The sequence below is a fragment of the Pinus tabuliformis genome, chromosome 2_1 (assembly GCF_031772625.1).
Source record: "Pinus tabuliformis cultivar Carrire ecotype Pingquan chromosome 2_1, CPIR1, whole genome shotgun sequence".
In the NCBI taxonomy this organism is placed as follows: domain Eukaryota; kingdom Viridiplantae; phylum Streptophyta; class Pinopsida; order Pinales; family Pinaceae; genus Pinus; species Pinus tabuliformis.
The window spans coordinates 364,088,743-364,115,009 of record NC_142299.1 but is presented as its reverse complement, the minus strand read 5'-3'; the positions used below and the strand labels follow the sequence as shown (position 1 = coordinate 364,115,009).

General features: G+C 38.6%; 1 protein-coding gene across 6 annotated transcripts; it reads left to right on the top strand.

Annotated features, from left to right (window-relative positions):
* LOC149200373 (uncharacterized) lies at positions 1–25,107 on the top strand. 6 transcript variants are annotated; one of them, XM_089402699.1, is made up of 4 exons: positions 1–574; positions 6,696–6,833; positions 23,575–23,672; positions 24,085–25,107. In XM_089402699.1, the coding sequence occupies exons 3-4, from the start codon at positions 23,583–23,585 to the stop codon at positions 24,829–24,831; spliced, it is 837 nt and encodes a 278-aa protein (XP_089258825.1). In that variant the 5' UTR covers positions 1–574; positions 6,696–6,833; positions 23,575–23,582; the 3' UTR covers positions 24,832–25,107. The 6 variants fall into 6 exon arrangements, with proteins under 6 accessions (XP_089258825.1, XP_089258822.1, XP_089258823.1 ...); XM_089402696.1 differs by having other exon boundaries at positions 23,553–23,672; XM_089402697.1 differs by having other exon boundaries at positions 23,526–23,672.
* The last annotated feature ends 1,160 nt before the right edge of the window (positions 25,108–26,267 follow it).

Sequence of the window (26,267 nt, the reverse complement as noted above, 5' to 3'; positions counted from 1 at the left end):
ACTTAGTGACTTGCAACACACACCCAGAGAGACCATCCCATCCCATAAGGTGGTAGGGCGAGCAAATCCTGATATGCAGTCGAATTCGACCTAAATTTTGGTTCCCTGTTGTGAATGTTTTGACAATTTGGAGTTGTCGTCGCGACAGCCTCATCCTCTTTACATTTCCGAACATTCAGAAAGTTGAGGTTCCATATTACGCCTGCTTGGGGCCTCTTGGTCTTTAAATATACCTATCATCCACAATAATTGCTAATCCCTCTGTCGGGATTTGGATTTAGTGACGGAGCAAAACTGTTGACTCTCGTTCTCTGTGTGGCTTGAGCGTCTGATTTTTCAATAACCTTTCAAGGGAATTGAGTGATAAATTCCTTTATACAAATAAGGACCCTCACTTCAAAACAAGAAGGGCTTCGAAGCCACCGCTGATATCATCTCTCCAGTTGTTTCGAATTCGGATGCTCTGCGTGGGATTGAACCTTGGACCTGCTTGATACAGTAACTGGTCCATTTGACTTCATTGAACCTTGGACCTGCTCGATACATTAACTGTTCCATTTGACTTCTATATGAGGCAAGTCCCGAGTGATTTTTCTTTTGAAAAGGTCTAGAGTGATTTCATTATGGCATCAATTTCAAGTAGATGTTAAATGTTCTGCAATCTGAATCCCTGGAACTCCTTTGCAGTGTAAAATAATTAGAAAATATAAGGGATTTTAGGGTTAAAGTTGAATGTGTAGTTGTTGACATTGAATCAACATTGTTTTGACCTGTATATGGTTTTTTAGGACAATTGTGTTTATTTGTTTTTGTTCTTTCTTGAAATCCCGTGGTATACGCATTAAGGGCTGTTTTTTAGATGTTTTGGTCAATGGTAGGAATTGCTCCCGGGGACTTGTGAAGACGAATCTTGTTTATGAGATTAGGGCAAGGTCAATCTCTTCCGAACACGTGGGAATTGCATTGGCCAAACTCATATGAAACAGATCCTTGCGAATGTAGGTGATTCGTATGAAAGCGATTTTTTGTTAAGATAAATCGTCTCAGAAAGGCCAAGCACATCATAAGTGAGAATTGATTCTTGGGTAGGAAGGATAGACCAGACTACATTGACATGATAAGGATGTGTGCAAGTTCGTTGTCACTACCGAGGTTAGATCTCAATAAGGTCGTGAAAACGGTTCAGAGGCAAGTATGTGATAAGTGAGAGGGGCTAAGTAAGTGAGAATCGATTTTAAATGGAAAATTTAATAATGCCCTGCGTTAACCACCCAAGTTAAATTTTATTAACACATAATCATATGTGAAAATGGTTCCATGTGCAAATAATTGTTGCATTTGCAGATAATAACAGCACTATAAACCCTCATAGGCGCCATTCAAACACCATTTCGACGCTTACTCATAAAATTAAATCAATGCAAAAATGCTTCACAGCCTCGATTTTTTGTCAACTGTTCTCCATTAAATCGCTATATGACCTGAACTTCCCGCGTCCGTTGAATAGCTTCGCTCACTGAAAAACCTAAAAATTCTCTTCATTCAACTGTGATATCGCATTGATGCCAGAAGCTCTGCTTCTAAAAAAAAAATAGAACGACAATGCTGAAATCTCACTTGTGGGGGAAAAAGAAGGTAATCTCGAGAATGAAGGGCTCTTGCAGACCGGCAAAACATGAAATTTACCAGCCAGAAGTATAATTTTTTACAAATTTAATTGCGGCGCACTAAAGAGACTTTCAAGCAATTAGGATCCGGCAGTTAGTGAATCAACCAAAACCGATCCAAAATATAAATGACGTAATATGTATGGCAAGGTACCGAAATTTATCAGCAGTTAGTGAATCAAGCTTCAACCAAAACCAATCCAAAATATAAACGACGTAATATGTATGGCAAGGTACCGAAATTTATCAGCAGTTAGTGAATCAAGCTTCAACCAAAACCAATCCAAAATATAAACGACGTAATATGTATGGCAAGGTACAAGCGGCGAGAACAACAAGTCGGATGCCATTCCCTATTAAATTCGTTAAATGAAGTTTAATGAGACGATTATATTGATGATGACATACCTGTCCAAACCGGACCAGTACTGATGGAACTGGCTGGTCCAACCATTTTGACCCCAGAACTGGTCGCAGTGGCTTGGAACGGGAAAGGCCGGTTCAGTGATTTGACCCCAAATTCAGTCTGGCCAGGAATGGGCAAAGGTCAGGTCAGTTTGGTACTTAATCAACCTTTTTTCATCGAATTGGCTGGTTTTGTATAATGCAACCATGGAGTTCCCGATGCAAATTTAATTAAAAAAAGGAGTAATTTATGATCGGCGCAGCCTAACATTCAATCCTAGGGCCCTACTAATGCTATGTGACAAAGGGACATTCTCCTTTATCTTTCAATTCTCCTTTCAAAGTAACATTCTCTTTTTCTTTTAATTTTCCTTTATCATCTTTCATTTTCTTCCTTTTACTTAAAGCTTTAACATTTCCATTAATTGTTTCAAGATGTTTGATTCTTGAGAGTGGTTCCAACATCATTGGATTTCATATGGAGAAAGTAAAATTTTCTATTTCACTCAAATCCCAGCTAGTTAGCAGTTTTTAGGATTAATGATTTGGTGGGATGGCAATGTTTTCATTGGATTCTATCGTTTACAAGGATATGGAACTAGCATTTAATCAAGAGCACCAAGCTCTCTATATACCTTGATGTTAGTGGCATTGATTGTTGAATGCCCCTTATCATGATCCCAGTAAAATTATCACTCAAGCAAAATCTTTATTTGACATATTAAGCCTTTTTTATCTTATTTTAATACTTGGAGGGTGATATTGATGATGATGATCCCAATACAAGCAATGATTTTGATGTTATGTAGTTATTTGTTGTAAGCTTTTTTTCAACACTAGAATCCATCTAAAGCCTCTTTGTTTATGTATTTTTGGTTGAATATTTTATGTATTTTGGTCCATAGGTTTTTTGGTTGGTTTTTATTTTTTGTTGCCTTTATTTGGGTTTTGGTCCTGTTCTGACTGGTTCTCGGTTCTCACTTCCTCAAATTATTTGTTGACAAGGTGGTTTACAAAGCAATTGTTGTGTTGTGGGCAGTGTGGCTTACTGAGCAATTTTAGTATGGCTTATTGAAAGGGTAAAATCATTGTCGACTCCTTAATAAAGGGTGTTTGTTGGTCACCATCATAAGGTCACTAGTCATTCATCTAAACTTTGATTTTGATTTTGGTTACATACATTAACCCTCTATGGGCGCCCATGTGGAAATCAAGAAGACATATGGTACGGGGATAAGGAAACTTGGAAAGAGATGCAAGTTGTCACACATAAGCACAACAACTCCAATCAATCGAAATTAACTCCAATCATTTGAAATTAACATAAAGTCTATCTTCAAAAGACGATCAATCACTTTCTGTAACTGTGTTAATACATGGTTGATTTGAAGGAGGTGCAAAATTGGATCCCAAAAGCAGAGGAATTCCTTCCACCAAAGCAACTTTTCTTATATTCCTATGGTTATTTGTCATGGTCAGGATAGAGATGTCTTTTTAATAATCACAACAGTTTGTTCAAATTATTTCCACACAGCGGTCGGTAGTCTATTTGTCATGGGAATGGACTAGATTTTTCTTTTTTGGCTAAGATTTTTGTTTTTTATTTTTTTATATATTAACAAGGTCTAGATTGTGCAAAAACTTACGAAACTTGATGCGGTATTAATTACCCCATTAGCTGCTTCAGGCCTTCAGACACAGGCTATCCCATTGACCATTAGAAAAACTGAATTGTAATTATTAACAGGATAGTTCAATAGCAGCTTCTCACTATTACCTACAAGACTTAAGTCTTAGACCGTCCTCAACAGAAAAATGCCCAATGGATTGAGCTACTGAGTCACTGAAGTGGAAGGACAAGTTACAACCTTACCAGATAAAGCATAGTTTGCAATTAAACAGTTCATACATAAAATCAAACTTCTAAAACATATCAGCACATAGAAGGTACCAGAGACACACTATTTATGGGGTTGGGGTCGGGGACAGGGGCAGTAAGTGTCGTCATCCTTTTCCTCTTCAGTGATTACTATTATGCTAAAGAGCTCTTTCAGGACCAGTCCATTGACCAGTTCTCTAGTCTGTTGATTCTGCTGTCCGCTCTTCAAGTTTGGCCATTCTAGCTTCTTGAGTTTTTTGCTAACATTCAACCTGGTCCAAAACTTCCTCCATCTTATTCACATTCCTTTTCTCCTTGTCTTCCAGGTCAAATCCCTTTCCAGCCAAAGAGTGCACCTTCTGTTTCATCCTGCACCATCAAGAAGGTATTTCTTTGTGGCATGGACTGTCCCAGGTCTTACAGCTCCAGGCTGCCTAAACAGCTTGCCTTGCCTCCTTAATTTTTCTAGAGAATCACTCCTCCTGGAACCTGGAAGTTTATTCCACAAGCCTCTCTTGATGGGCCATATTGCTTTGATACTCCAAAATTGGGAAAGATAGATTGCTCCTTTGGTGCTTCCTCTTTGTCCCCTGTTTGATCCTTCTCTTGGGTCCCTTCCTACCTCTGGTGTCTTCTGTGCTTTACTATTATTTGGGCATTTACATATGCATTTCTTCTCCCCACCAATTTGCACTTCTCAGCAAATTCCTTGGCTCTCATGACAATTCCTCCTCATGGCTTTACAATTCCTGTGCAACAAGATTTCTCCCTCTTTGAGCTGGCCAGGAGTATTCTTAGCCTTGCATGGCTTTTTCCACCCTTTGAAATTATTAAGCTGATCTACTTTCAACCTTGGAATTGTATGTGGGATCTCTCTCCTAAATTCTCAAATTAGAACAGGTCCTTCTAAAAAAGCTTATATGATTGGACTGTAACCCATAGTAATGTTGGGGAATACTGGGCCTCTGAAATGCCTCTGAAATGAGGGGATTGAAACAAGACAAATGAACTTTAGATAAAAGACTTCCTAAAGATCATTGCAATTTGATTGGACCAATTTTTGAAGCTTGACGTCCATTCCCCTTCAGCTAGGTTCAGTGAATTTGTGTTTAGGTCTGATCCTTCTATTCCTCCTCTATTGCAATATTGGCCAATAGGTCTGCTACCATATTTCCTTATCTCTTTACATACTGGAAGCTGACCTCCTTAAACTTTCTAACTGTTTCCCTTGGCCAAGTGAGTTATACTTCTGAATGCAATGCAAGATTTTTGTTTTGGTTAAATTTTTTAAAACAAATTGTAACATTTTGCTAGAACATGTTCACATGCAAGCCCAGATGCATCCTCTGAATTCATGAAGTACCAGGGCCTTTGTGAAGGTACTTGGACCACTACCAGATGAGTTTCCTCGACTGTGTGATGGAATTTTATTTTTTACAAGCTATTCCTGTCTGGAAAACACTTGCAATTCACAATAATTTGGAATTCTATCCAAAAGATCATCGGGAAGGTTGGAATCACATTCTCCACAGTACATTATTCACTTTCTAAATAGGCTTAGGAATACAAAATACCATTGCATTGCTCTTGCACTACTTAAGTTCCTCTTTCAATTTCTCATCCGATTTCCTTCAAGAATGTTGTACAGACAGTGTGACTCATCCACGGGTGGAGACTTGATTAAAGTAGGCACTCGAAATCCGTGTTTTTGATAACTAGATATGGATAGATAAAGAAGAAAGTAGGCCATCTAGCATGAGAACTATACTGCAATAGCAATTTTCCTGCTGGCAACAATGCATGAAAATTTCTAAGCCCCTATTGATGGCCTGATTAAAAAGCAAATAAATCTGGAACTTAGGTTCAGATGGAACAGAGTGAACATGTTAATCAGAATAAAGATAGAAGCCCCCTTATATATCATAACTGTGTGCAAGGGGAGAGAAAAATCCCAATGTCCGATGCACTGAAACACAGACTTAGAGGCTTTGGCCATTTGCAGTAAGGCCCATTCTGTGGCATGGTACGAGGCTTGCAGGAAAGTCTGTTGTTTTTATTTCTATTAAGGGAATCAATAACTGAGTGGATTCATACCCGCTAGGCATGGGTTTGAGTCCATTGGGCTGCCACTATAAGTATAAACCCAAGGTCCCACGGAGAGACCTAGCCACACAGAACAGGTAAGTCTGTGAATTCAAATTGAGGCGCGAGCATTAACCCCCTGAGCCTTCTCCTCTCAGTCTAACCCCTGGGGCCCAGAAGTCTGCTATTGTTGAGCCACAAGCAGCTTTGAGAATAATAATGACTCATATGCTTCGAGATCTCCTTTTCTCTGGCAGAAGCTCGTCTGCTTTTTTATGCCAATGTTTGCATGCTTAGATGGTTGATTAAAGCTGGCTCCAATTTGAATATACATGAATTGAAAATCCTAATTAATGACTAGAGTCATGGACGAAGATTTTCTGAAGACAAAGCATTATTGAGGAAGCATATGATGACATAACAGAAGACTCCTGGCAATTTCAACTGCCCACTATAATCTTCAACTTGTTAATATATGAAGCATGTTGGAATGTATTTATCCTCCAACTAAAAATGTGGAAATATAGAGTGTGACTATATTGCTTATGGCAGAGTATGTAACTGCTTCCCACAAAGCATTCAAATGGTCACAATATAAAGTTCCTGAGCAGGAGTTTATACTAATACTGGCTGATATCATATCTCCCTTGTTTTTTGTGCAGAGTCCAGAATGCTTGCAATTTGATATGCATATACAAGACAATCCACAACAGTTTTTGTTAAGATATTCCAAAGGCTATTGAGTGGACTAAAATCTGGAATAATCAGAACATGGAAAACCAAGCCATAACACTTAGCAGGTACTGCATTGAAACATTCCTGCCATTCTTATTGGTTTTCTCTGTTAGAAAATCAGAAAGGCAGAAAGATTTTCTTATACTTGAAAATTACTTGTGATGTTTTTATTATTACTATTCTTTATATCTCCTTTCTTTTAGTTCACCAAGCAATTACCAAAGCAGCAGACATAAAACAATAGACACCAAATGTAGGCACTATGCCAGGGCAAAACCCCCCTCGAGGGGAAAACCCAGTCAAGGTAATTCTTCCTTTCAATAGTTTTCTTTGAGACTCTTCACCCTAAACCAAAATTTTGATTTTTCTTTTCTCCTTAGGCTTCCCCAAACTTGCATTCACTTTGGCTTTCCGACAAGAGAATTTTGCACTTCTTCCCAGCTACAATAGAATTTCACACTTCTTCCCAGCTACAATAGAAATCAAACTTGTGTGAGAGAATGATGCTTCAAATGAATTTGATGAGCTTGTATCTATAGGCTCCATGTGAGGTCAAATAGGGTCCTTAGGCCGACTTGATCTTCTTCTAGGCTGACATGGTGTGGAGGTTACATAATTCACATTTGACTCTATACTTAACCTTTTTACATGATTCAAAAGCCCAAGAAGGGTCTCCTTAAATGTACAATGACTCTATTGACTCAGAATAAATCCTAGAAGTCCTCAATGGGGACTTTGACCTAAAACATGGTGACCCAAGCATGAAACCCATGCTTTAATAAGTCACAATAATAATAATAATTATTATTTTCTTTATTCTTTTGACTCAAGTACATTAACCAAGACTGGGCATAGTTACATTTTCCAACACTCCCTCTTAATTAGGGAGGTATTCATAATGTACAAATACAATGGAAAATCTCAAACTATATGAACCATGAAGAACTTTAGGCATTGCAATGCCATGAACTAGATTCCTGACTAGGGCAATCTATCCAAGTGGGAATAAGATGGACTCAAGCTTTCAGCCTCTCTAGTATCATCAGGCTTACTTGCTAACCACCAACCAAAAAATCCAGGTATGTATCCAAAACAGAGCTCAATAATCAATGCCACCTTTCCAATTTCGGGACCTATACATCAACACAAAGTGTCGGCCAGATGTCTTCCCAGGCAATGCTTCAGTCACAAAGCCTCAACACCGCTTGATCTAGCAGATCAAGGACCACAAAATCTCTCCCGATCAAACTGATCGGTAACCAACATGCTATCAAAACCTTCGAGAGATTCACCTGTACAAACACAACCCAATCAACAATATACTTTCACATGTACATGATCAAAACAAACCTCCGAGGTTGTACTCAATGTTGCTCCTCAACTCAGTAGGACTATCAATAGAATCTTTGATAGGAGATTCCTCAATACTTTCCTTTCCTACTTTTCATGCAACAACATATCCTCCGAAATTTATTAATCAAAACCAAGGTATGCCCTCCCTCTTAACCAGTAAAAACATCTCTTCATCCGGACTCCCTCTTAATCTTAGGGAGATCTTTTCTATGTATGGTTCCTCCGGGAGATCAACTTCTTCTTTTCGTCATCGGAGAATTTTTCGTGGCTTCCAACCATTTCATTAGAGTTATCCTCATCATGCTTATCACATCAACGGACATCTTCGCCATGTTGAAGATTGTGTACCTACACAACTTAGATAGCAAGTAAAACCAAATCTATAGAAGCATGAAGTTACCCATATCAAAATCACGGAAGCATTTCAACTTTATACATATAAGATACCTAGACTTAATTACAAACAAGAGACATGTACTCTTCAACATCTTGCTCAGGACTTTGTCACAAACCCTAGACTACTTCATAATAACTTTCATTCCACCTAGGGTTTCAATGTGTCTTCGAAAGGTATAACATACCTTACAACAACATATAGCAAACCCTAGAAACAATTCAAACAAATATAGATCTGCAAAGCATTTATCAACCTTTCAAAATTCATATGTTAGACTTCTCACTAGGGTTTCATACAAATCTATATTTCATACACAAGAGTCCATCAAAACCAATCACAACGTCATTTAGCATGACCAACTTCCATTAGGGTTAGTTGCACATCCTAGATTTTCGATCAATCATTAATCCCAACCAAAACTTAGATTTCAGCAATCTTACACAAATCTCAAATTACCATATTGTCATCATACATAAGAGATTTTTACTTCTATTAAGGTTCAACTCCAAAACCCTAGAATTCCATTTTCACAATCTCAATCATTAAATAGATCCTAGATTGTAACATTACACATACCATCGATAACTAGGTCAACACACATATCTAGGAATTCATAATCATACATAAGCATATCATATGTCCGACAACATTAATACATCTGAGCTAGACCAAGCTAGGGTTTCAACTATATATCTATATATGCCTAGTTTTCATTATCATTCAAATACATTTCATATCACGTGTTAGTTAAACCCAACTTCACAATGATCAATAAGAGTTAGACACAACAATTTTGATTACACTAGGGTTTGATCAGACAAACACACACATACCAAGGAAAACATTTCTAAGACAATCTAAGGGTCTTGCTCCCACATTCCACCATACCCTAATGAGCCAGGGTTTCAATGTAGAAACATAGCAAAACCAACATTACCAAAACTTCAAGGGTTTAGGATTTTAGACCTTATCATTCAACCCTAACAAGTTAGTTTTTCCTGATCATGCCAAAATCCCAAACATGACATCCTCAAAAACTTCAAATAGCATTTCACAATATCCTTAAGTAGTGTAGGGTTTCAAACATTCACATTAGCGTACCCTTCCGTTAGGGTTTTCCATAACTTGTTTAGGGTTCTACAAAATTAGTTAAGAATATGAATGGGGTGGGTAGATTTATCAGGAGATGAATCACCCAAGACAAGAATCATTATGATTCAATATGGCTAGCCATAACAATGTTAGTCATAGATTGTCAAATTCAATATCAATTTATTTAAAGCATACCTGAGTTCCTTGACCAACCTTTTCTTGAGAGATCCTCTTTCAGACTCCTTGCAAATGTTTTTCCTAATCAAGACAATAGAGGGAGAATGGTGATTAGCATTTAATATAATCAAAACTAAATGAATACATGAAACCAAAATTGAAAGGAAATGAGATACTTATCTTAGGGAGTTGTTAGGGGCTCCCTCCAAAGCTTGAGGGATACCTTCAAACTTATAAAAACAAAAAAATATCTTTTCCAAAACATGTTAAAGACCTATAAATTCTTAAACATATAAAACAAGATATATAAAGCTACAAGCAAAGGACTTAGTAGTGTAAGTCTCTAATGTCAGATTCTTCGGGCTTGGCCTTCTTTGAGTCTCCTTCCTCAACAAAGTTAGCATGATCTCTATCTCTCTTCTTATTCTTTGGATTGTCAGGACAGTCACTCTTGTAGTGACCCTTCTTATGGCATTGATAACACTCTATCTTGGACATGTCAACTTTCTTCCTCGGTTCCTTCAATCTCTTTCCTTTATGTTGAGCAACATAAGCATTTGAAACGCCTTCAGAATTGGCAACTAAAGAGATCCTCAATTCTTCCTAACTACAGGCAATCCATAGTTCTTCAAAAGTGGGAGCTTCCTTCCAACTGTTAAGACCTGTAGCAAATGCACCCCAAGTAGGTGGTAATCCTAATAGGGCAGTGATCACGAGTTCTTTGTCTGGAACAATTTCATCAATGGCCAAGAGATCATCCCTAATTCTAGCTATCTTCACAAAGAAGGTTGACACAGTGTCTTCTTTAGTCATCTTTGCGGTCCTTAGCTCATTCTTCAAACTTGCTACTTGACCAATTTTCTTAATAGTAAATAACTTCGACAAGGCTTCATACATTTCCTGAGCATGATCAATGTTAGTTATGAATGGGACAAGATTGCCCTACCATCAAAGTCATGGTCACCAATTATAATTCTCTGTATTTCACTTTGTCAACATCACTGGAATCCTCTGTAGGCTTCTTTACTTTTCCTCTTACCAAGTCCCGTACTTTGTTCTTTTCAAGGATTAAGTCAATCCTCTTCTTCTAGGACTTGTAGTTAGAGGCCCCTTCAAGTTTGTTCTCTCCCTTGATTGTGTTAGACATCTTCCTCGAATATAGTAGACTCCTTTCTTGAGATAATCCTTTAGAATGGTTCCTTGATCAAGTGATTGAGACTGCCTTTTACTTCCTTCTTCACCAAAGCTCTGATACCATGTTAGAAAATCAGAAAGGCAGAAATATTTTCTTATACTTGATAATTACTGTGATGTTTCTTATTATTACGATTCTTTATATCTTCTTTTTTAGTTGATCAAGCAATCACCAAAACAACAACACAAAAAAGTAGACACCAGATGTAGGAACTATGTTAGGGCAAAAACCCCCCTCGAGGGGAAAACCTAGTCAAGATAATTCTTCCTTTCAATAGTATTTTTTGAGACTCTTCACCCTAAACCAAGACCAGACCTTCCCTCCACACCAAGTTAACCTTCTAGATCTTCAACCCCTTCCAGCAACTTCGACTAGGCAGCAACTTTTGGAAATAGATGGCTTACGACAACAACAAAACTTAGGAGACTCCGATCTCCCAATCCAGACCACGAAACAGAGAGAGAGAGGTACCAAAATTTCGATTTTCCTTTTCTCCTTAGGCTTCCCCAAACTCGCATTCACTTCGGCTTCTCAACAACTGACTTCACACCTTTTCCCAGCTACAAGAGAACTTCACACTTCTTCCCAGCTACAAGAGAATTTTGCACTTCTTCCCAGCTACAATAGAATTTCGCACTTCTTCCCAGCTACAATAGAAATCAAACTTGTGTGAGAGAATGATGCTTCAAATGAATTCAATGAGCTTGTATTTATAGGCTCCATGTGAGGTTGAATAGGGTCCTTAGGACGACTTGATCTTCTTCCAGGCCGACATGGTGTGGAGGCTACATAATTCATATTTGACTCAATACTTAACCTTTCACATGATTCAAAAGCCTAAGAAGGGTCTCTTTAAATGTACAATGACTCTATTGACTCAGAATAAATCCTAGAAGTCCTCAATGGGGACTTTGACCTAAAACATGGTGACCCAAGCATGAAACCCATGCCTTAATAAGTCACAATAATGATAATAAAAATTATTTTCTTTATTCTTTTGACAAGTACATTACATGATGTCTCAAGTACATTAATGAAGACCAAACATAGTTACATTTTCCAACATTCTTTTCAAACTCACTCAATTGCTACTGCTGGTCTTCTCTCCAAAATAATTGCTTCATCAAACTCACTCAATTACTACTCTTGGTCTTCTCACCAAAGCAGTTGCTCTGTACTCTATGTTTCAGAAAGGGAAAAGATACCGTTCCATGGTTGGTGCTGCCTTCTCTTCTTGTTGTTTTCTCTTTTCTTTTTACATTTTTTATGGAGGGAAATAAATTGCCTAATATATTTTTGCTTTCTTCTCCTTCAGTGACAAAATGGAAGGTAATAATTTTAAATTTCGGTTGCAGACAATGATCATGCTTTGCTATTTATTTGGGGTGGATCCTCCCACTGCATTTATTTATAATAATTCATTTCAATTTTTGCACTCCATTTAATATAAAAATATTCTGATGAAGATTTTGAAAAATCTAATGTGTCTAGAAAATGTGCAAACACTTGATTTTCCTTAATCCTCCTCCCAACATCTCTCTTAGTTGCTTGCTTCTCCTCTCTGATTTTGACATGGTAGATACAAGTGGGAGATGCTCTTTGTAATTGACACGGATCTCCTGTCCAACCTCTCTTCTCCTTAAATGCCTTCCTGCAACCCCACTTGTAGCTACGTAATTCGAGTTCCTTTTGCACTCTTAGCACCTCACACTAGGTAGATATGGTATGGGCGATTGTAAAAGTGAAGAACAATTAATTCCAAGAAGAGGTGGTGTCTAAAGGCATCGTTACAACATTGAAGCACAAGTGAGCATAGCTTGGTGTATATTGGACAAAACCAAAATTTTCCACGATATATTGATCCATAGCATTACCTATATATAATGCAAAGTATAATTGACTCCCTTAGAATGAGGAAGACATTCAAATTTGATCACCTTAAGTGTGCTTGGATCCCATGCATCCTATGCTTTCTTGCCTCAACCAGTGCACCAATGCACTGAGCCAAGAACTCAAGTGTTCAACTTGACTGATTAGATGACCTCTTTAGATGACTCCCAAGTTGATATTCAATTATTGATGGTCTGTGTCTTGAAGATCCAGAGTTGAGTTGAATCTAAGGTTCCAACTCCCACCCATTAGCGCAACTCTCTAGAGATTCAAAAGGTGAAATTATCTCAATACACCCCCTAGAATTGCAACTTTCTGAAGCCTAAGCATAGCCTAAAGTTTCACATGCTTACCTTATCTTAATTGCTTCATAAAGGTATCAACAATATGAGCATCTATCCTGCGATAAACAAGAGACGACAGTTCCTATAGCATTTGTCTCATATAATTGCTGCGAAGCTCCACTTGTTGTTTCTTATTATGAGAAATAGGGGTTTTGACCAACGTTTATGAAGCAAGGATGTGGAAGCGTCATTTCTCAAAAATCTAGGAATCGAAGCGTCTTAGAAGTGTCTACTATATATATATATATTACATTTTTTTTGCATTTATATTAAAAAACATCCCAAATACAAAATTAGTTGTAGAAGACATGAAAACATGCATGTTTTTACATAAATCAAGATAGATACGGCATCCATAATTCCATTGTACATCAATGATTAATTATTCGAGCATCAACCATCTAGATTCTAGCAATTACAAACATACATCAAATTTTTAAGCATATCATAAAACATAAAACATTTAGAAGATAAAATCTTCGAACATTCAAGTAACTTATCTAGCAAGTGAGCAATTGTCAACATGAGTCATGTCCAAAATTCAAATAATACTGTTTACAAAATAGGCCACTTGGCCCCCACCAAGACTCAAATACACACTGAACTAGGAAGAGTAAGACAAAAAAGTTCAAATTCACAACAATACTACAAGTCTAATTTATGAAAAGAGTAGCAAACTATGAATATATCTACTAATCTCTCCTCCTTCCACCACAAATAGGTCATGAGCCTCCATGTGGTGGCTCTGGAAGTTGTGGCAGTGGAACTGATGAAGATGAAATGAAGATGAATCCACTGTTGTTGGTGTTGAAGCATGGAACCTAGGAACCAAGGGATCGGATGGGGGTGGCATCTCAACTCGATCATCATCATCTTGGATAAGAGCATCCTCCAATTGCTCTAATCAGAACACTCCATCTTCCAAGTTGGGCTCCTCTTGATTTTTGTCCCAAACCAAGAGGTCTTTATTAGTCTTTGCATCATCACAGTAACGAGACAACAATCGCAAGTTGTAGTGAACATAAACCAAGCTCTTTGCCCGGTCTAAACTCAACCTGTTCCTTTTAACACTGTGGATGAAAGAATAAGAGCTCCAACACCTCTCTGTAGAAGAAGTGTTTACCACCTGTGATAGCACCCTCAATGCCAAAGTTTGTAGAAGTGGAGTAGCACCTCCATGCATGTTCCACTACTCAAGAGAAGATAAATTCTCTCGATCTCTAATTGCATGCATGCTCACAAATGGACCAGTGCTAAGCATAGAATTGCTCAAATATTTTTGTAGCATGGCAAACTCCTCATCAGGGACTGATTTATCCAATGCTTTCATATAACCATTTAGAACCTCTGGATCTAGGTGTGGTTTTCTCCTGCTCCCGTCCCCAAGTGTTGGTGTTGAAAGCTATGATGGATGATAGTATTTAGGTGTTAGAACATATGCTAAGGCATGCAGTGGAATGTTTAGCATATCCCATCGTTTTTCCACCTCTGCATGAATATAATTGTACAAGGTGATATCTCTAGGCCCAACAATGTCTTTAATCTGCCCCAACATGCTATCCATTTGCTCATACCTCCCCAATTATTGGCCGATTTGAATTTGCAAACTTGATCATGTAATAAATTGTTTGGTGAATTGCAGAACATATTTAATCTATATGACCAAAAGTATCTGTCAAGAATAGTGTCCTTGTCGCCATATTAGTTAAAGCTTGTCTTACCTTCACTAGCCGCCTAAAGGTGAGGTAGTAACTTGCAAATCTTGTTTTTGCAAGTTTAAGCAAGCAACTTGGAGTAAGTGCCATAAAAGTAGTTTACCCTTGTATGCTCTATGATAAATTTAATGCGTTGCTTCCCTCTCCTATAAAGCTCATTAATCCATCCACATTCTTTATGCTTCACAATATCATGCATCAAAAGTTTCAATGTGTGCACCAAGCACTCAGACCAATAGGAGATCTGCAATGTTTTGGGCAATTGCAGCGATGGAGGAGTCATGACATGTAATAAACACTGCACCACTAGCAAAAACACTGAGAACATTTATCAAATGTTGGTTTCTAACATTTGTCCACCCATCTGATATAAGGTATACCCTACAATCTACCCACTCATTTGTAAAACATGTCAAAGCTCTTTGAACCTTTGCTTTTTCTCTTTCTAATAACACTGTTCTAGCTTTCTCATAGTTGGGCTCTTGTATCTTTTGGGTTTCATTGATGGCCTTAACCATATCATGCCAAAATGGGGAGAGTGACGCACATTGAATGGTACACCGCAAGCACAAAGAAATTGAACTATCTTTCCATCCATATCATTCCTCCTAGCAGCATTAAGGAAATCCCCTATTGTTCTTCTACTTCTAGAGGTTGCAAAAGTACCATGAGGAGATGAGCTACCAAATCTAGAGGTTGCACTTGATTCAAAATGAGTTTTTCGTTTCTTGTTTTTCTCTTGTGCAACCTCCTCTATTTGGACGTATTTTCTTCTTTGTTCATTTGAAACCTTTGGGCAAATTGCTATTCCCACGACACCCTTTTTGTCATCATTGTCCAACACCCCACAAAGATGCCTCCCCACACGGGTATATGAACCACTATATTGTTTTTCTCCATGACAACCATGAGGGCACATAAACTTGTAGCTTCCACCACCTTTTCCCTGTTCAGGTGTGGTCACAAAATTCCACAAGGGTGTCAATGTAGCTTTCCCCTCTAGCATTTTAGTTTCCTCTTCACCCCCTTCCTCCTCATCATACATTGGGTTACTCATATGGGGATCTCTATCCTCTTGTTCTTTTTCCTGTCTATTCCTACCCTCCCTTGCCATCATGAAAACCAACAGTGGAATATTAGATAGAAGCCAAAAGAACACCATTTTGGAATATGAATATAGATGGACAACCTGCTATGAAATGAGCAAGAAGAAAGAATGGGAAAGAGTAGGAGAGGGAGGAGAAAATACAAACAACAATGACAGAAAAATGAGGGAGTTTGGGGTTTGCACTTTCCTCTTTAGCTCTTGTAGATGGAAGCTGTTAATTTTAGGAAACAATGGTATGTTTTATGCTTAGAGCAATTTTACTTCATTTTCTTATTAGCCCAATATCAATAACCAGTTTAGTAATCACATCAACATGATAGTAAAATGCAGATAGAACATAAACAATAACAGTAGAAGACTAGCCAAGACAAGAGGACACAAGATATGGCACCAGCCAGGGACAAACCCCAATGTGGGGAAACCCTTGATCAATTCTTCTTATAATTCTTCAATAGTTTAAGAGAGAGAGAGTACAATGTATAATATTCACTTGCCCAATTGCAGTGAAAATTTGATCAGTCAAATAACAGAAACAAAAATCCTTAACCATAAAGTCAACGCTGGTCAATAGGGCATAATTCTTCCTCAATTCAGCTTGGTCAAACCTAGTCAACTTCGACCTCCAATAGCAAGTCTAATCAGCCCAAAAATAGTCTGAAAAAGTCCAGTCAAACTTGGTCAACAAAGGTCAACACTACAACCAGCCCTAGCACAATCAATGCCGGTCAAACAAAGGTTAGATTGCCTCGGATTTTGTGCCCAGAACTGTGGCCTTCTCAAATAGAATTCCTCCACCCAAAACCGCACTCAAAACAGGCAACACTTGGTCAACGCAGTAAAAAAACCTCTACAATTTTGGTCAACTCTGGTCAACAGTTGGAACAAAAAACCCTTCCTTTCCTTTGCACATGTGGAGAGCAACCTCTAAATTTCGTACCCAATCAATGAAGGAGAGAGAAGATGTGAGTGAGTGAAGTGTCCAAATGAGGAAAGATCATGTATTTATAGGCAAACGTTGAGGATGAATAGACGTGACTGTTGGGCTTTTGTGCCTACATGAGTTCGCTGGCCGACCTTCACAATTTGTCCATAATCAAAATAAATTCATAATTCCATAGGTACATGTCAGAATGGGATGGTCTTTACATCAATCCTACACCTCTCGGAGAGAGGAATCCAATAAAAATATGAGCTGTCCAATGTGAAGTTTGGCCCTAGTTGCCAAATTTAACACTCCCTCTCAACTAGGGAGAACTTCACTTGCCAAACTGTCTGACAATTTGTACCATCACTGTCTCTGCTTTGCTCTGCTCTGCTGAACTATGAAGAAAGAAGAAATGGTCGAGAATGTATTATTCTCCACTGACCCGAAGTCAATCTCCAATAAAAGAGAGTGTGTCATACCACTCTTACCTGATCGAGAGTTAGTTTCCATTTGATGCCAAATAAATATCAACATCTTAGCATAGGGAGTATGGTAGTACACGATGCGTCCATCGGTAGTACTATGGTCCCTATCCTCATTTCCCTACTCATTGGCCAGATGAGAGGTACTTCCCATGAGTCCCAAACTGCATGGGTAGGATGTGCCGGCAGGAGAAGGTGAATGACTTATCCTGCTCACATGCCATAGGAGAAGGTGAAACACTCAACCTATGCATATGTCACCATGGGGTATCACAGGGGAAGGTGAACCACTCACCTTATACATTGCGCACCATTAGGGGAAGGTGAACCACTCACCCTATGATCGCTCATCGCTCCAAGAAGTACCCCAAGCCCCCCGCAGCTCCCAAAGCTCAATATCCAAATCAAACGAGAACCTCATAAGAGGGTCTCTCCACGACTCCAAGTCATTTACGGAAGGTTAAGAATTTGACTTTCCCCAGGGGCTCCGTAAGAATATGTGTGACTTGATCATCAATTCCAATATGACAAAGCTTTATTACTCCCCGTTGTACTATATCTCGGATAAAGTGGTACCTGATATCAATATGCTTGGAGTGGTCATGAAACGACGTATTATTAGAAAAAGGAATCCCACTTTGGTTGTCGCAGAAGATCACAGTGGTATTCAACACATGTCCAAACATCTCACTAAAGAGCTTGCTTATCCAAACAACTTCACAGGAGGCCAAACTAGCAACAATGTATTCAGCCTCAACGGTGCTCAAGGCAACCAACTTCTACTTCCTGCTCATCCATGATATTGAAGCAAAACCTAGAGAGAAGCAACATCCAGATGTGCTTTTACGATCCACCACACTGCCATCCCAGTCTGCATCAGAGTAACCATGGAGCCTCACATTCCCGGCAGTGTATCTTGGTTCGTAAGTGATTGTGCCTCGAAGATATCTCAAGAGATTCTTGGCAGCAATCCAATGTATGTGATGAGGCTCATCCATAAATTGGCTCAATGTATTCATTGCAAAACATGTGTCTAGACGGGAGTTCACCAAGAACATCAGGCCCCCCAAGAGTTGACAATACTCAAAAGATTTCCCAAATCGAGCCCAACAACACTTCCACATAACTTCTTGAAGTTAAGTTCCATCAGAGTAATCACAGGCTTGCAGTCCACCATCCCAAATCTTTTAAGTATCTTCACAATATATTTTCCTTGGGAAAGGAAAATCTCCCTTGGCTATTGCTAGGCTTCCAACCCTAGGAAGTAATGCATCAATCCTAGGCCCTTCATCTCGAATTCAGAAGCCAACTCCCTCTTATATTGATGGATAAGAGGGTCCACACCTGTTAGAAAAAGATTGTCCACCTGTCAGAAAAACCTCATGTAGATCAAAATATTGCTCCATCTATAGTATCCAATTTATCGGATCCTTGCCATCAAACTTCCTCATATCGTCTTTTCTTGATTTTAGGAGCTCGATCTTGAAACTACTGTAACTCTGTAATTTCAGATCTCCCAGTTCTGCAATTTCGACTTGCGGTATCCCTCTGCGTCCTCTTTCCAATGCCACCAGTTTGATCGAAATTGGATTCTCCAAGAAGGAGTTATGCACAATCTCCTAAGATGACCTGATTATATACCTTTTCAGAAGAGCCAATTTGGACGAAGTGCCACGTGTTACTATTTTGACCTTCGGATCTGAAAATGATACAAAGAAAACTACAGTCCGTCATCTTTCTGTAACTTCTTATGAAATTTCAATCTAATGCTTAGAAAAAAAGTTCTGACGATTTTCCCCAGGTCACCTGTTTGAGATATAATTTGGTATCTTGTAAAAACACTATATTTCTTGGATCATATCTCCTAAAATATAGCGAGACAAGATCTGAAATTTGGATCTAAGCTTCACCAAAATTGTGGCTCAAATGGGTTTTAATTTCAGAGTTTGAACCTTCGCAGAAAAACAATTATAGCGAAAATTCCACGATGACCTGTTTGAGATGGAATTCTGGAGTTTTCAAAAACCCTAACTTCCTCAGATCATATCTCCGAAAATATAGCGAGAGAAGATCTGAAATTTTGACTCGAGGTGCAGAATGATTTCGGCTCAAATGGGTTTTTGTTTTAGCTTCTGAAACTTCGTAGCAAAAAAGTTATAGCGAAAATTCCACGATGACCTGTTTGGAGTAGCGAAACCCTAGAATCCAAAGCTTTGATACCAAATGTTATGAAACCAGCTCACAAAAAGATAGAAAATATATATAAATGCCTTAGAAATAAGCCTCTTCGAGGGCGCAACCTCCTTTACATTACACAAATCAACAATTCTTGGATGATACAAATGACAAGACCTCCTTTCTATATACAGGAGTCTAAGGGGCCATAATATAATCAGAGCCGACATAACAATAATAATGTAAGGGCACAATAATAACAATAGTGGGCTTCTATGGGGCACACAATAATAACAATATGGGGACTACATGGGCACAACAATATAATAAGGGGGTTGTACTAATAACAATAAGGGGTTACACTAGTAGTATAGGGACCTAATAGATACAAGTTGCCAACCCTGAACTTAAAGATAAAAGCATCTTTGAAAATTCCAAACATGTACCTTTCCATCGATGAATGCCACCCTGTAACCTTTGACTTCCAATGTTGAAATGGACACCAGGTTCTTCTTGCGATCAAGTACATAAAAGAGATTCTGTAAATGAATCGAGTTACCCTCATTCAATTGAGGGGTAACATTCCCTACACCCTTTACGGGATAGGTGGCATCCGCACCAAGTATAATCCCACGATTGTTTCCATCTCTACAAAATTAGAGAGAGCACCCTTCTATCCGATGGAGTGCTTTGAAGCACTACAATCAATAAGTCAGATTCCCAAAGAATCTGAAGGAGAGGGCCAATACAAGATAACGCTTCTTTATCTTATTAGAAACAACATTTGATTCTTCATACCTGGGGTTCCTTGCTTTCTCTGAAGAGTCAGCCGTTTCCTTGATGACTTGCATTACCTGTCATTCCTCTGATCATTGAAGATGTCCCTGGAATGAGTCTTATCATCATCAAGTGATGTGCCCCTGCCATTCGGACACTCCTTCGCATAATGGTAGAACAAGTCATTTGTCTTTCTTCCCACCCTTAGATCCAGACTTCCAATGAAGTGATCTTTAGGTAGGCCATCATAAGCTTCCGCTACGCCATTCTGATAATGTTCTCTGCTTCGATTTCACCCTTGGTGAATTTGAAGAGGGATGAGGAATCCATTGATCCTTTTGTCCTTTCCCAACTGTCTTCGGTGATTGCTCTTTCACTCTTGCTTGGGCATTGTCTTCACCTCAACTCTGATACCATGTTAAGTTTAGGTGTGTTCTATGCTTAGAGCAATTTATTTCAATTTTCACAGTTAGCTCAATATCTTATCGAGATTAGCAATCACATCAGCATTAAAGTAAACTGCAGATAGGACATAAACATAAATCATAGAAGACAAGCCAAGACAAGAGGACACAAGATGTGGTGCTAGCCAGGGACAAACCCCAATGTGGGGAAACCTTTGATCAATTATTCTTATATGTTCTTCAATAGTTCAGCAGAGAGAGAGAGAGTACTTTTACATAAATATGAGATTTTATGACAGCAACAGTAAGTCCATCATTCTGTTAATGATGACTAATCTAAGATGCAATCCAGAATTGCCATGACAGTCTTCAATCAATGATAGAACTGTAGCATGTCCCTTGACAGTGAAGAGCTGCTGATCTGATGAGGGCAACTGTAGGCTGTGGCTGTATTAATCTTCCTTCATAATCTCTAACCAATAGAGCAACTCTAAGAGACCCTTGCTATGATGCTATGGCCTATGGCCTAGCACATAGCAACACAGAAGTAACTGTATTTATAATCATCAGTGCTTCAGAATGTTAGCATCCAATCATTTGAAGCCAGCCCTACATTGTATGAGATAAGTCTGAGTGCAGACTCCTTCATCACACAAGTTTACCTTATGACTGTGACTTCCACTTGCAAGCATTCTCATACCTGGAACAACCCTTATCATAGTACTAACATCTACAGTAGTGAGCTGTCACCTACAGCTATGCTGAAGCTTGCTTCGGCTGTGACTTAGCAACCCTTCTAGCTGTGGATGAGAGACAGTTCATGGGTCTTCCATAAGCCTGCGGCCAGACCTCCTTATTGCTGCTAAGGTTTCTCTTTTCTACGATGGCTTCACCTTGGCCAGCGTTAAGGGCACTTTCAGGATAGGAACCTCTTCTTAGGTCTTCTCGATAGTGGCTAGATGCTCCCTTTTACTGCGGATTAAGGCCTCCCCTTTATTGCATATACGTGCCTCCTGTTGCAGCATATATGAATGCAATTTCAGAGCACCATAGAGACTTCTTGAGACTGTGGTTTAGAGCCTCATACATCAGCGGATCTGTGCTCTCCATAAGTGCATATTAGATCATACATTGACTGCGTTTAAGAGCCCTTTCTTGACAGCTTTTAAGGCCTGTCTTCCATAGAGTTAGGTCTCCTCTATACAGTCATTCAATTGCGTTTAGAGGGTTGCATTAGTCCTCCTATTTTCTGCGGCTAGGGCATAACAAGACCCTCCTTCCTCTGCGTCTAGATGACTTCTCCTAGGACAATGCTTAGGGCATTTAAGGACAGTGTCTTAGGGTCTCTTATAGACCTGCGTTCAGCCTCTCCTAGCTGTGTTTCCGTGACTGCATTTGACTGTAAATTAGGGCAGTGTAGACACTCCTAGAAGACCCTTTCTCCTCCACGTCTAGGGCTGCTCCCTGACTGTAATTAGGGCTCTCCATGGCAGCATATAAGAAGCTGTGTATAGGACTCCTCCATGACAGCGTTAGGGTCTAGGGCATCTCTTCTAGGGCAGCGTATAGCCTTTACTTCCATGGCTGTGATTTGATCTTCATTAGGACAGCGTATTAGACTAGGGCACTCCCTCTAGATCTCTCTTTCATAAAACCCAAAACAGAATGAAGAGAGAGATCACAAGAGTGTGAGTGAGTCCAAATGACTTGAGGACCTCTTCTATTTATACTAAAATGTTGAGCACTTGAGGGGTTTATTTGATTGCTGGTCGACCTTGATGAATTGTTCCATAACACAAATAAATTCATATCTCCATGAATACTTATCGGAATCGGATGATCTTTAGATCAATCCTACACCCCTCGATGAGAAGGATCCAAGAAAAATATCATTTGCCATTAATAAGATGACCCACATGGAGTTTGGCCCTAGTTGCCAATTTTAACACTTTTAGACTCATCACTCCACTGTTTTTGAGTTTTAGTTATATCAATTTACTATTCCAGTGTTCAGATTTCAGTATCTATTATAGTTTATTTTGCTTAGTACTAATTAGATTCTAGAATGATGGATGATGAATTCTAATTTTAAATCAATTTAGAATCTAGAATGATGAATGATGAATTTAAAAAGATTCTGAAGTGGTGACTAATGAATAATGAATATGGATTGGAGTATTTCATTATTGAATCTCGTGGTCTATGGATGAATCATGTATGTAGTCTATGGATGAATCATGTATGTATTAGTAAGGATGATGAGTTTGGATCAATGTATTTCATTATTTAATCAACTATGTATGTATAATTGTTTTTATGCTTTCATTATTGAATATGAATTTGAAATATATATATATATATTAAAAATGAAAAAAAAATATATATCCCGACGTCCCCCCGTCCCCCCTAAATTTCCCTAAAATTTGAGGGTACTCCCACACGTCCCCCTTGTGCGTCTCCCCATCCCGGAGTCTTGGTGGAACATTGCTTACTACTATTCTTTAGAAATATGGGTCAAATGGTTTACAGCTCAAGTACAGCTTGATGAAGGAATCGGGTTTGCAAGTTTTCAGTAATTCTTTTTGGCTTGTATTGGGTTGATCTTTTGCGTGTCACAAAAGAATGTGTTATTTATTGTAGGATTTACCGTAGGCATCATAGATACTTTCAAAATTTATGGTAATCAGCAAGTTAATAGATTTGTTTTATCATGTGGATAATAGTAAGGTCATCTTATTATATATTTCTAGACTTGGTCTTTTTGGAGGATAGTGATTGGCATGGATGAAGCAGTAGATGTAGAAGCTCTTGTTGCTCCTGTGCATACATCCCAAGTTAGCAGCAACGACCAGACCAGGATCCGAAGTTTGGTAAGTACATATTTTAAATGATCTTCTGGCGTTCTGAATGAAACGACTTCAAATGAAACTTCCTTTCTGGGCAAGTGTTCATAATACACACTATTCATAAAAAGAGTGTCATTGTTTGGTCTTGACATTTCATTTGTTATTCAAACCATGCATTGCATGTCAAGGAACAACACTTCAGATTGTGTAATGTTTTTGTGGTTTTACCAGAAATTTTAACCTTCATTAATTCCGAAAATCATCATACTAATCATGTTGTGTCCTAGTTGTTCTTTGTCAGCACTCTTGTTGGCTTCTATGGGTCAACATTTTGAGAAAAAGGGCTGAATTTTGTTTTTGATAAATGTATTGTCTAACACTATGAATATGTTAATGTTAGAAGGTGATAATCTTCAGTTTTGATAATTTGTTGCAGGTTTCCCCCCCTACCTTACGTAGGAAGAGTGCAGACATTCGTCTTGTTGGGCGCCACTCAGAAGTTTATGAGCCCTGTGATGATTCATTTGCACTTGTAGATGCCCTGCTCGCTGATCGGGTTCATCTTGAGGAAGTTCAACCAAGCTTGTGTTTAGAACTCGGATGTGGGACTGGATATGTGATAACATCATTGGCACTTATGCTTGGGGAAGGCGCTGGGATCCAATACTTTGCTACTGACATTAGCTCTGCAGCTATTGAGGTTACAAAGAAGACTTTAGAAGCTCATGGTGTGCATGCAGAAGTAATTTTGACTGATCTTGCATCTGGTCTGGACAAACGTCTAGCTGGAACAGTGGATGTCCTTGTAGTCAACCCCCCTTATGTACCTACTTCTGAGGAGGAGGTTGGTGGCAATGGAATTGCTGCTGCATGGGCTGGTGGAGAGCATGGTCGTACCGTGATTGACAGGATACTAGCAATTGTAGACAACCTCTTATCCAGCAAGGGTTGGTTTTACCTTGTCACATTAACTGCAAATAAACCTTCTGAAATTTGTTTGATCATGAAACAGAAAGGATTTGCATCTCGAATTATAGTCCAGAGATCTACAGAGGAAGAAAGCCTCCACGTGCTTAAATTCTGGCGTGATCCTCTGGAGATCACAACTGATATTGGAACAAGCCAGCCCCATCTATCTTCAGCCAGGCGGCTTTCTCGCCTAGCATTTTGGAAGAACAGCTGAAGTATATGATTTCAACAGTGATGTCATTCTGTTCAGACAGTTTGACTTTCATGGGTTTTCAGCGTTTTGGGTGTTTTTTGTAACTCAATGGAGCTCTCTTGAGTGAAGTATATCTTACATAGCATCACTAGAGAGTCATATTTAATTCATGATTGTGTATTCTGTTGTCCAAAGATAGCATGTCTTAGTTTCCAATGTCCGTGATTACTCCAACATTGTTTTTGTTCTAACCTTATTCATGTCTGGAGATCATGAAATACTGTCAAATTTAACCTATTCTGTGAACTCGATATACTCAAAATCCATAGCATGTTAACGGATCTTGTCTAGCATGTTAGTTACTACTAACGATCAGAGATAATCAAGTGCCATGGTTTGCACAAGGGTCAGAGGTTGGATATGAATCAGGGTTTGCTTATAAATAAATATGGATTAAAACTCCCAGGGTTAAGCTAGATTTTAAAATGTAGACTAGTTCTGATGTGAATATATTTAATACTAGCTATAATTATGATGGTCTTTCAAACTGCTAAAATTGTCCTTGATGTTGTTGATCCTTAAACTTGAAGGCGGTTCTTAAAGTGGCTTAATAGGCGATATTGCTCCATTTAGTTTAACTTGTGCAATTCAACTGTAACATTTCTATCTGTACAATAAGGAAGCCATTTTGATGACTGTATCTAGTATATATTATGAGGAAGCCATTTTGATGAATGCATCTAGTATGTTTTGTGGCCACATAATGGGGCTGTACCATGAGTAAAACCATTTTGGTAAGCTATAAGTTAATCTGTTTTGGGATAACTGTGTTAAGTCAATCTAACTTCTTGTCATTTCTAGTATGTATTATGGCCACTTAATGGGGCTGTACATGAGTAAAACCTTTTTGGTAGCTAGAAGTTAATCTGTTTTGGGATAACTGCGTTAGTCAATCTAACTTTTCAATTCCCAGAAGTGAGAAACTCACAAAATAAGTTAAAATCATTTGATCATATAAAAAGCAAATATTTGGCTGATCTCAAAATGAACTTTTGCGTGTCTTTGATGGTAGGTCCTTGTAGAGTGGTTTGAACGTGCAAGAACAATTATTCATCAAAATCGTTCTGAGAACACGTCATGTTGATTGGTAGGCATTTGATATGATGATGTTTAAGATATATGTATTCATAACACAATCAAAGAAGCAATAAGCCGCAATAAGCATACGAAGGCATCAGTTATAGTTGGAAATACTGTTAATGTTTGAATCTTTGTAGTTTCATCATTTATATGAATTTTTTGGCAAAACTATGTCATATCAGTGTGATGGTTTGGATAATCTCAACCCTTTGAATGCGTAGGCATTTGATATGATGATGTTTACGAATATGTATTCATAACACAATCAAAGAAGCAATAAGCCACAATAAGCATATGAAGGCATCAGTTATAGTTGG